The 11,240-nt window shown below is 49.9% G+C and overlaps 1 protein-coding gene across 1 annotated transcript in view; it reads right to left on the bottom strand.

Moving 5' to 3' along the window:
* The window catches only part of COL26A1 (collagen type XXVI alpha 1 chain), a 167,637-nt gene extending 160,953 nt beyond the window's left edge, over nt 1-6,684 (bottom strand). The window contains 1 exon segment of the mRNA XM_018041048.1: nt 6,359-6,684. Coding sequence (XP_017896537.1) covers nt 6,359-6,516 — 158 coding nt within the window. The 5' untranslated portion in view covers nt 6,517-6,684.

Below are 11,240 nucleotides of genomic sequence, written 5' to 3' on the forward strand. Positions count from 1 at the left end.
GAACAGTATAGCTAGTACACCACCTCTGTATGAGACTTAATTGCTCGGTTGTGTCCTCTTCTTTGTCACCCCATGGACTATAGCCCACCAGGCTCCTCTGTCCAAGGGGATTTCCAGGCAAGAATACTGGAGTGGGTTGCCATTTTCTTCACCGGGGGATCTTCCCAACCCAGGGATCGAACCCTCGTCTCCCACAAGTCTCCTGCATTGTAGGCGGATATTTTTTACTGCTGAGCCAGGGGAAAGCTCTATAATCAACAAAACCTTAAACAAGGAGAATGCTATCAAGGCCTAGTTTCTTCAAAATGAATTGAGAAGAAAAGAGAGGGGAGGAAGTGAGAACCTGTGGACAGTGGTATTCTGGTGGAGGTTTAAAACCCAACGCTTCAGGAGAAAAAAAAAGTCATGTCCACCAGTACTAGTCAGCTTGGGCTGCCTTATCAAATGCCACAGACTGACTAGCTTAGACTCCAGACATTTATTTCTCAGATTGGGAGGCGGAGAAGTCCAAGATCAAGGTGCCGATTCAGTTCCTGATAAGGACTATCTTTTTGGCTTGCAGACAGCTGACTCTGGGGTCTACACATTGGAAGGGAGAGTGAGAGAGGACACTCTAGTCTCTCTTCCTCTTCTTATAAGGACACTATTCCCATCATGGGGACCTGACCCTCATGACCTCATCTAAATCTTCATCTTCATAATTATCTTCCAAAGGCCCCATCTCTAAATGCCATCACACTGAACGTTAGGGCTTCAACATATGAATTAGGGGGTGGAGAGAACATAAGCATTCAGTCCATAACACATGATCTTACAAGATCCACCGGACCAACTATAAAACATTCTGCCCTCCCCCACTCTCCCAAATAAAAGATCTTAAATCTAATCAAACATTCACACCTAATCTCTAATATAGATGAGATACAGGGGATAGTGGATCAAGTTATTTACACCACTTGGGAGTAGCCAGCCAAATCTAGAACTTGGGATCCTACAGGACAACTGCCCTTCTTCACCAAGTTAATGGCAGAAGGGGAAAAGCCTCCTTTTAAAGAAGAGGATGATTTTGGTCACTGCCTCCTGTAAGAACCGGACATGGAACAACTGACTGGTTCAAAACTGCAAAAAGAGTATATTGTCAGCCTGCTTATTTAACTTATATGCAGAGTAAATCATGCCAAATGCTGAGCTGGATGAATCACAAGCTGGAATCCAGATTGCCAGGAGAAATAACAAAAGCTTCACATAGGCAAATGATCCCACTCTAATGGAAGAAAGTGAAGAGGAACTAAAGAGTCTCTTGATGACTATGAAAGAGGAGAGTGAAAAAGCTGATTTGAAATTCAACATTAAAAAAACTAAGATCATGGTATTCAGTCCCATTACTTCATGATAAACAGAAGGGGGGAAAGGTGGAAGCAGTGACAGACTTTATTTTCTTGGGCTTCAAAATCACCGAGGATGGTGACTGCAGCCATGAAATTAAAAGACGCTTGCTCCTTGCAAGAAAAGCTATGACAAACCTAGACAGCATATTAAAAAGCAGAGACAGCACTTTGCTGACAAAGGCCCATCTAGTCAAAGCTATGTTTTTTCCAGTAGTCATGTACGGATATGAGAGTTGGTCCATAAAAAAGGCTCAATGCCGAAGAATTGATGCTTTTGAGTTATGGTGCTGGAGAAGACTCTTGAGAGTCCCTTGGACAGCAATGGAATCAAACAGGTCAATCCTAAAGGAAATTAACCCTGAATATTAATTGGAAAGACTGTTGCTGAAGTTGAAGCTCCAATACTTTGATCGCCTGATGTGAAGAGCCGATTCATTAGAAAAGACCCTGATGCTGGGAAAGATTGAACCAAAAGGAGAAGGGCGTGGCAGAGCATCAGTAACTCAATGGACATGAATTTGAGCAAACTCCGGGAGACAGTGGAAGACAGAGGAGCCTGGCATGCTGCAATCCATAACCTCGAAAACAGTTGGATATGACTTAGTAACTAAACAACAACAAAGAAGAGGTTGTTCTGTCTCACAGTCCTGTCCGACTCTCTCTGACCCCATGGACTGCCACACGCCAGGCTTCCCTGCCAAAAAAATTAAGACAAAAAAAGCAGTGAAGACAGCTGGTCCATGCGAAGCCTTCCTCCTCCTACCACCATTTTCCAGAGCAGCGAATTCTAAAGTATCTGAGAATTCTTCTTAGGACTTGGCTTTCCACATTGATTTCCTTCAGGATTACCTGGTTTGATCTCCTTGTAGACCAAGGAACTCTCAAGAGTTTTCTCCAGCACCACAATTCAAAAGCAGCAATTCTTCAGTGCTCAGCCTTCTTTATGGACCAACTCTCACATCTGTACATGACTACTGGAAAAACCATAGCTTTGACTATCCGGACCTTTGAGTATATGGAGCAATTACTCAAGGTTGGAAGATCAAACCTACTTATTTAACCATCCATTAGCTTACTGTATAACCTATAAACACCCAGCCCTGCAGCACGTGGTCTCCCTTTGTCCTCAAGCCTCACACCCTGTACAAGAGGAACAGGTTTACGGGACGCAAGCCATTCTTCAGGGCAGAAGCAAAAGCAACTCTGTCCCTCGCTCCTGCCCCATGACCCCACCCTGTGGGTATATTCATTCCTTCTTCTGCTTAAAATCTGGGCAGATCTTCACCACTCTTCAGGTTTCTCTTAGCAGAACATTCTCACTCCAAGAATTAATATTAAAACTCTTATTCAAATTAAAACCTCTCCCTCCCCAGCTGAGAACTGTGCACCCAGAATCGGGTGGAGGGGCCCTGTCTCTGGTCTTCACTCATGCTCTGGTCACTCACTGCTGTGCTGGACCCTTTAGAGTTGGATACAGACATGAGGAGGTGATAACAGATGAGACGTCTAATCACCATCTGCGAAAGGGAGGGAGGGAATGATCAGGGGAGGGAGACAGGAAGGAGACTGTAATACACAGGCTGGTGGTTCACATGGTAAAGAAACCGCCTGCCGTGCCAGAGACCTGGGTTCAATCCCTGAGTTGGGAAGATACCCTGGAGAAGGGAACAGGTACCCACTCCGTGCCAGAGACCTGGGTTCAATCCCTGAGTTGGGAAGATACCCTGGAGAAGGGAACAGGTACCCACTCCAGTATTCTGGCCTGGAAAATTCTTAAACTGTATAGCCCATGGGGTCATGAAGAGGCACATGTGACTGAGTGACTTTCACTTTCACTTCAAAGAGCTTCACCAATGTGTTAGCCTTATTCAGGTCCAATGGAAGGACAAGGGTGTGGAGCTGGGGGCTCCATCCTTATGCAAGCCTCCTGGTCAATTAATGTTACATTTCTCTTTAGCTTTTACTTGGCATCTGAACCCTCTGTGGCTGACAAAAGTCATTAGTGGCCCAAACACAGGGCTGCAAGATTTTACTGGAAATGGGTCTCTAAGGAATTGATGTCCTTTTCTTTCTGCCAAACTAGCTTCATCCGAGAGGCCCACGCTGGGCTTGTAATGGAGGTGACCAGAGCAGAGCACCCCGGCATAAAAAGCAAGATGCACCCAGAACATGTCAGACCCAGATGCCCGGTCCAGGAGGGCAGGCACAGGCACATACACACACAGAGAAAAGAGAACACGGGACCAATAACCGTGAAATAAGAGAAGACCATTTGTCAAGAAACAGCCCTGTCACCCTGCCCATCAACTGAAACCAAGCCACTGTAAACATATGTATGGAGCCAAGCAGAGGCCAACGCTGTGAAGAGCCCGGTGCCAAACGCTGTCCCCAAGCCTGCTGCCGCTGGAGTGAATCAGACTCAGAAACGTGTGACACCCGCCCACAACTCGCCCAGACCCGACTCCAGTGCCTGCAGTGCCCACGCAGGCCTTCAGGTGGGAAGGCTCAGTCAGGCTTCAAAGCAACTATCTCAACCTGCCCCAGACCTCCTTAGCACCTCCCAGGATCCCATTTGGAAACCCATTTCCCACAGTCATCCAGTTCCTCCATGAACGTAATACACCTTCTCCCTGCTCCTAACCTGGTGGAAAGAGTTCTGCGAGATGACATTTGTTTGGGACTCTTTTTATTGGTGCCAAAACCATCCTTTCCAAATTATCTCTGGAAGTCCCCGAGTTCCAATCTACCAAACGCCAGAACCCACATCCCCCATTCACCGGCTCCCTGCATGGACTTCCCATCTGGTCCCTCTCAGCATGCCCAGTCCAGGCTGCAGGAGCCTTTTACACCTCCCCTCCCCAACCCCAATACACACACACACACACACACACACATTTGAATTACAAAAGTAACGCATGGGTATATGCTCCTTGTAAAAAATGCAAACGGGACACATGCAGACAGAGCGGGGGCAGGGGTGGAGGCAATGGGAGTTCTCTTTCACTCTCTCCTCTGACCTGGTCAAGCCCAGGTCTCTCCATGCGGGAAACGGCCAAAAATGGTTTCCTACCAACTTGATACGCGCTCCGCAGGTGGCACAGTGGTAAAGGATCCACCTGCCAAAGCAGGAGACACAGGAGAAGTGGGTTCAATCCCTGGGTCGGGAAAATCCCCTGGAGGAGGAAATGAAAACCCATTCCAGGATCCTTGCCTGAAAAAATCCCATACACAGAGGAGCCTGACAGGCTACAGTCCACGGAGTCGCAAAGAGTCAGACATGACTGAGCACACACACTATTATTATTACCAACTGTATACATACATACATACATACATGTATACACCTACATATAGATTGAATTTTTCATAAGTGAGAGTTCTTAAAAATATCATTTTTCAACTTGAAAAACTTAGTTTTTAAAATATTCTCCTGTGGAAGTGTGCAGATTCCACACTACTCTGGGTGTTTGGAGAATAATACTAATAGAAGCCTTGGGTGAGCATTTCCAAGCAAAAGGAAGGAAATTAAATTGCATGCAAAATTTTCCAGAAGTACTTTTATATGCTCTTCTGAGAACTGCTTGAACCAGGCATGCAGTGTACCGACACAAAACTTCCCGGTCTCCTCAACACAAGCCTCTGCCAGAATTCACCTTGGCAGCCCTGCCAGGCTTGGGAAACACCAAGGAAGACAAAAGAACCGGGACTTGTCGCTTCTTGCCTTGCTCCGTAAACAATAAGCCCCGTGGTACCCTAGAAAGCACAGGATTTGGAGAAAGAAGACAGGAGGTGAGTCCTGAGTTGCCACTGAACCTGGGGACCTCTCTCGGAGCCCATGTTTCCTCGGCTAAAGAAAATACAGTATTATACTCTAATCGCTAACCCTGGGGTGGTTTTAGGATCAAAAGAGACGGCTGGCACCAACGCAGGATGTGTTCAAGAACGGTAACACAGCTGTGTGAGTCGTAATTACTATTAAATGGGAAAGGCTAAATTCGGGCGAGTTGCGCAAACGAAAAACTTGGCAACTTCTACTCGCGGGCTCACGCGTTTTCTGGGGGGATCCAATCACGGATTGAGGAGACGTTGCCCGAACCGTCCTGGGGTGGCCAGCGCGCCACCTGCCGGCAGAGGAGGTGGCCGCGGGAGCGTCCCGGCACCGCGGGCTCGGGGACCCAGCTCCCTTTCCCAGGCCGCCGCGGACTCTTGCGATCCGAGCCGGGTCCCCGTTCCCCGGTGTCTGGGGAGTCGCAGCCCAGGCTGCTCCGCGGGCCCAGCCCCAAAGGCCGGACGGAGTCGCCCCTCCGGTGTCTCTGGCGGCCGGCGTGTGAGTGGGGGGCCCGAATGCAAGGCCTTGGCGTCGCGGGAACCTGCTCCCCAACACAAAGCCGCGGCCGTGCAGGTGAGCGCGGCGGAGCCACGTGAGCCGGTGAACTTGCAGGAACTGGGCCACCGAGTCCCGGCCCGCCACGGTCGCCCCCCTCCGCGCACCCCCGCTGCAGGTTTGAGCCGCCTCCGCTCGGATTCGGGAGCCGAAGGGGCGAAGGTTCGGAGAGCAAGGAAACGAAGGGGGGTGGACGCGGCCAGAGACCACCCCAGTCTCAGCCCCGCACCTCCGGTCCCACGGCCCCGCGCCCTCAGCCCCCACAGTCGGTGCCCCTAGCACGCGATCACCCTTGTCCTCACCCCCCAGTCCTCGACCGTCCTGCGCCCCCAGCCCCCAATCCCACCCTCCCAAGCCCCAATCTCCACCTCCGCGCCCCCAGCCCCGGACCGCCCCGAGTCCCCAGGCCCCCAGTTCTCAACCACCCGGCGTCCCCTGCCCCGGCCGCCCGCGCCCCCAACCCCCAACCCCATGATCTGCAGCCCCTAAGCCCCCACCCCCGCGCGCCTCCAGACCCCGGCTTCCCCGAGTCCCCCGGGCCCGCCGCCCACCCCCCCACCCCGCACCCCCGCGCCCGGCTACTCACCGGCGGCCCCCGTAGCCGCTGCCGGGGGAGCCGGCGCCCGGGTCAGGATAGCCGTGCTGCTGCAGGGCCGCGGCCGGGAAGGGGTAGAGGAAGCCGGTGGCCAGCGCCGACCCGCAGAGGCAGCAGCACGCCCAGGGCAGGAGCAGAGCCAGCTTCATCTTGCGCGGCCGCCCGCGGGGACCCGGAGTCCCGGGCGGGAGGACGGTCGGGAGCGCACCGGCGGCCCCCGCCGGAGCCGAGCGAGCGCGCCGACGAGAGAGCGGAGCCGGGGTCCGAGCTGGAAGTGCTTGGGGGGCGCCCACGCCTCTCAGGGCCGCCTTTTCAAATTCGGCGAGGTGGGCTCTGCGCCGTCAAAGGGGGCGTGGGGCTTTCTCATTAACCCTCGGCGGTCCGGGGCCGAGGAGGCGCCATGGAGGCCGAGCCGGGGGAGAGGGTGTTCCTGCTCCGCTGGGGGTCCCGGGACCCGCGCGCCCCGAAAGCCAGACCTTGTGCCTGGGTCCCTGCACACAAGCTCTTTAGAAACCTCCCAACCAAACCTTCAGGTCGCAAACCTTCCGGAGCACCCACCTTGTTCCTCGCGTGCTCACCTGGGCAGTGTGGTTTAATCCCTACAGCATGGTGGTCTGTATTAAGTGGTGCCATTCCCATTTTTCAGAGGTACAAACTGATGCTCAAAAATGTTAAGCAGGAAAGATACACGCTCCTTGTCCAAGGCTCTTTGAACTAAATCTTTTCACATCCAGATGTCTGCAGAATCATCTCCCATTTTTACCTCCAGACTCTGTCACCTGCCAGCTATCTAAGCCAAGAAGATACTTTGGAGGAAGGAGGCATTCCGTATGGGGTGCAAAGTTGTCCCTAGACTCACAGATTTGTGAAGCATCATATCTGGGAAGGAGCTGGGGGAGGACATGATACAATTCCACCTTTTACAGGTGTGAGAAGTGGGTCCCAGATCACACACTGAGCCCAAGGCCAACGTGACCCCAAGTTGGTGTTTTCTGGACCGTGTTATCCCCTCGGAGCTTGTACCCAGCACAAAGGGCCAGTGGGAGCTGAAATCCAGCCTGTGCCCCACTCCCCAGGTTGACATCTTTTTCCAGTTCTCCCCACAGCATCCTAGGGGCTGGCATCCTGAAGCTGGCTCTAAGCCTGCTAACAGTGGGAAGCTCCTAGTTCCTCAAATGCAGGTAGGACTAGAGAGAAGCCATCAAGTATGGAAATGCTTGGTGGACTGTGACCCATTTTACAGAAGAACTGTGGGATTGTTGTTAGAAGACGAACAGGAAGGTGCTGTTGAAAATGTGGAGGGAACACGCAGGTTCCATGACTCTTACCCTCCTGTTACATATCTCAGTGTGTCTCCATATATACAATTCCTATATGTACCTTCTTGAGGGATTCCCCAACTCAGTCAGTAAAGAATCTGTCTGCAATGCAGGAGACCCGGGTTCAATTCCTGGGTCGGGAAGATCCTCTGGAGAAGGAAATGGCAACCCACTCCAGTATTCTCGCCTGGAGAATCCCATGGACAGAGGAGCTTGGTGGGCTACAGCCCATGGGATGGCAAGAGGCAGACACAACTTAGTGACTAAATCATCACCACTCTCATGAGTACAAGCCCCAAGATTTCACATCCAGTCCTCTTCACCCCTTCCCTAAACTGCCCATCCTTATCCACTCAATTCCCTCAAATCCTGCCTGGGCTTTTTATCTTATTTTTTTTACTATTTCGTTCAATTCAGTCACTCAGTCATGTCCAACTTTTGGCAACCCCATGGACTGCAGCACGCCAGGCTTCCTGTCCATCTCCAACTCCTGGAATCTACTCAAACTCATGTCCATTGCGTCGGTGATGCCATCCAACCATCTCATCCTCTGTCATCCCCTTCTCCTCCCGCCTTTGATCTTTCCCAGCATCAGGGTCTTTTCCAATGAGTTGGTTCTTCGAATCAGGTGGCCATAGTATTGAAGTTTCAGCTTCAGCATCAGTCCTTTCAATGAATATTCAGGACTGATTTCCTTTAGGATGGACTGGTTGGATCTCCTTGCAGTCCAAGGGACTCTCAAGAGTCTTCTCCAACACCATAGTTCAAAAGCATCAATTCTTTGGTGCTCAGCTTTCTTTATAATCCAACTTTCACATCCATACATGACTACTGGAAGAAACATAGCTTTGACTAGATTGACCTTTGTTGGTAAAGTGATGTCTCTGCTTTTTAATATGCTGTCTAGGTTGGTTATAGCTTTTCTTCCAAGGAGCAAACATCTTTTCATTTCATGGCTGCAGTCACCATCTGTAGTGATTTTGGAGCCCCCCAAAATAAAGAAGATTTTAAATCTACTCTCACTGTTTCCATTGTTTCCCCATCTATTTGCCATGAAGTGATGGGACTGGATGCCATGATCTTAGTTTTCTGAATGTTGAGCTTTAAGCCAACTTTTTCACTCTCCTCTTTCACTTTCACCAAGAGGCTCTTTAGTTCTTCACCTTCTGCCATAGGGTGGTGTCATCTGCATATCTGAGGTTATTGATATTTTTCCCAGCAACCTTGACTCCAGCTTGTGCTTCATCCAGCCCAGCATTTCACATGATATACTCTGCATATAAGTTTAAAAAGCAGGGTGACAATATACAGCCTTGACGTACTCCTTTCCCGATTTGGAACTAGTCTGTTGTTTCATGCCCAGTTCTAACTGATGCTTCCTGACCTGCACACAGATCTGTTTTTTATTTCCTTGGCTGCATCAGGTCTTACTTGTGGCACATGAGCTTCTCTAGTTGTGGCACATGGGCTTAGTTGCCCCGCACTTGTGGGGTCTTAGTTCCCTGACTAGGGATCAAACCCATGTCCCCTGTATTGGAAGGTGGATTCTTAACACTGGGCCACCAGGAAAGTCCTATGCCTCAGCCTTTCAAATGGGACTTCCACACTTCCCAAGTCCAGAGTTTCCAGCTAGGAATAAGGATGCACAGAGTCCATCTCTGAGTGGACAGCCCCTAATGGGAAACATCACTTGGACCAAGGACCACTTTCTTCATCTTGCCTTCCATCCTTTTCTCAAGGCTTAAAAGATTTGGAGAATTTGGGTTATCAGGGAATGTTCAGTGCCTCCCCCAAATGGAATCTGAACTGTGTTCCTTGGGCTGTTTTCCAACACCCAATAAATGATGAGGTCATCCCTCCCCCCTACCAGGAATTTGTGAGCATCTGTCTTCTTCCTCTCTCTCCTTCACTTGCATAATGAGACCTTAAAGACCAGAGGAATTCCACGTTGCTATAAGTTGGCTTTATGCTGTAGGCATCGCAGCAGAGGAACAAGAGTTCACTTTTTATCTTAAACTCACTGTTCCGGTGCCATGGGTGGCACCCAAGCTAGAGGGACCAAGGAGAGAAAGGGATAACACTCTTCCCTAGCTGCATGATTCTTTTAGGATGAAAAGCTTTAGGGAAAGGATTAATACATCCTAGAAACCTCAGGACTAAGGCGGTTGGTTGAGTTTGGTCCTCTGTTTCACCTCTAAGACAAAAAGTTCACTCTGGCCCCATGAATGTGTATTGAGAAACTTCTGCAAGCCCAGCACTCTGCTGGGTGCAGTGAATGCTCTAAGAGAAGCAAGTACCCTCAGGGTGCTTACGTTAGTTTTTAGGAAGAGTTAAAATAACTGTTTTGGTTTTTTTTTTTTCCTGCAACAGCATGGACTTCCCCGGTGGTCTAGTGGTTGATAATCTGCCTGCTAAAGCAGAGGGCACAGATGCAATTCCTAGTCCAGGAAGACCCCACAAGCCGTGGAGCAGCGAAGCCCATGTGCCCCAGAGCCCGTGCTCCGCAACAAGAGAAGCCACCACGATGAGAAGCCTGTGCACTGCAGCTGGAGAGGAGCCCGCACCCGGAGAGGAGCCCGCACCCGCAGCAACTAATGAAAGCCCACGAGCAGCAACGAAGATCCAGCACAGCCATGAGTAAAGAGAGAACTTTTTTTAAACCAGCTGGAAGTCGGGACAAATGCTCTGATAACAAGAGGAGATTCCACTTAGACGGCAAGGGATAAAAATGCAAAGACGCTGAAAATCAAGAAAAGAAATGTGATATCACACAGGTCACTCAGACCCAGAAGCCCCAGGTCTGCTCCTGGTGCCCCTGCTGACTTGCTGGGTGACCTAGAGTAAACCCTTTCCCTCTCTGGTCCTTCATTTGGAAAATGAAGAGTGGACTGGCTTGTCTCTAAAGTCTTTTCCAGTACCCACTCTCCCCTGCTCCAAAGAGGGCATGGGAGCCAAGAAGAATGGAGAAGAATTCTCCGTTCTTAGAATGTGTGGTATCACATGGAATGTGTGGTATCACATTCTAACCCCTCCCTCACCTCCAGAGGACACCAGGTAATAGGGTTTAATTCCAAAGGGTACCAGCGTTGTGACCTTGGGCAAGTTACTTAACCTCTCTGAGCTTCTACATCTGTAAAATCAGAATAACAGTACCCAATGTATGGATTTGCTAAAAGAATTTAGTGAATTATTCACACAAAGTTCATGGAATCATGTGCCTGATGCATTGTAATGTTCAATAAATGTTAATGGTTATTATTTGCAGAGCTTTGGTGAGGGATTAAAATTAAACTATGCCCCCCTCTTCCCTTCTCAAACCCCCCAAGCGGGCTCATAACCCAGGAGTGCTGGGAGCTTTCTTAAAAGAATCTGGAGCCTGGGATAAATCTGGTGTATCTTTCACTGTGGTCAACAATTTAAAGCAAAAAAACTTCATTTTAAAACAAATACGGGAACATCATTGAGTAGAATGTGCCATTTGCATTATTTTTCAAGATTAAACATAATTGGGGGTGGCAGCAAGAATGGGGAAGTTTGAGCAGCCTTGAAATAAA

This window comes from Capra hircus, chromosome 25, assembly GCF_001704415.2.
Source record: "Capra hircus breed San Clemente chromosome 25, ASM170441v1, whole genome shotgun sequence".
Classification (NCBI taxonomy): domain Eukaryota; kingdom Metazoa; phylum Chordata; class Mammalia; order Artiodactyla; family Bovidae; genus Capra; species Capra hircus.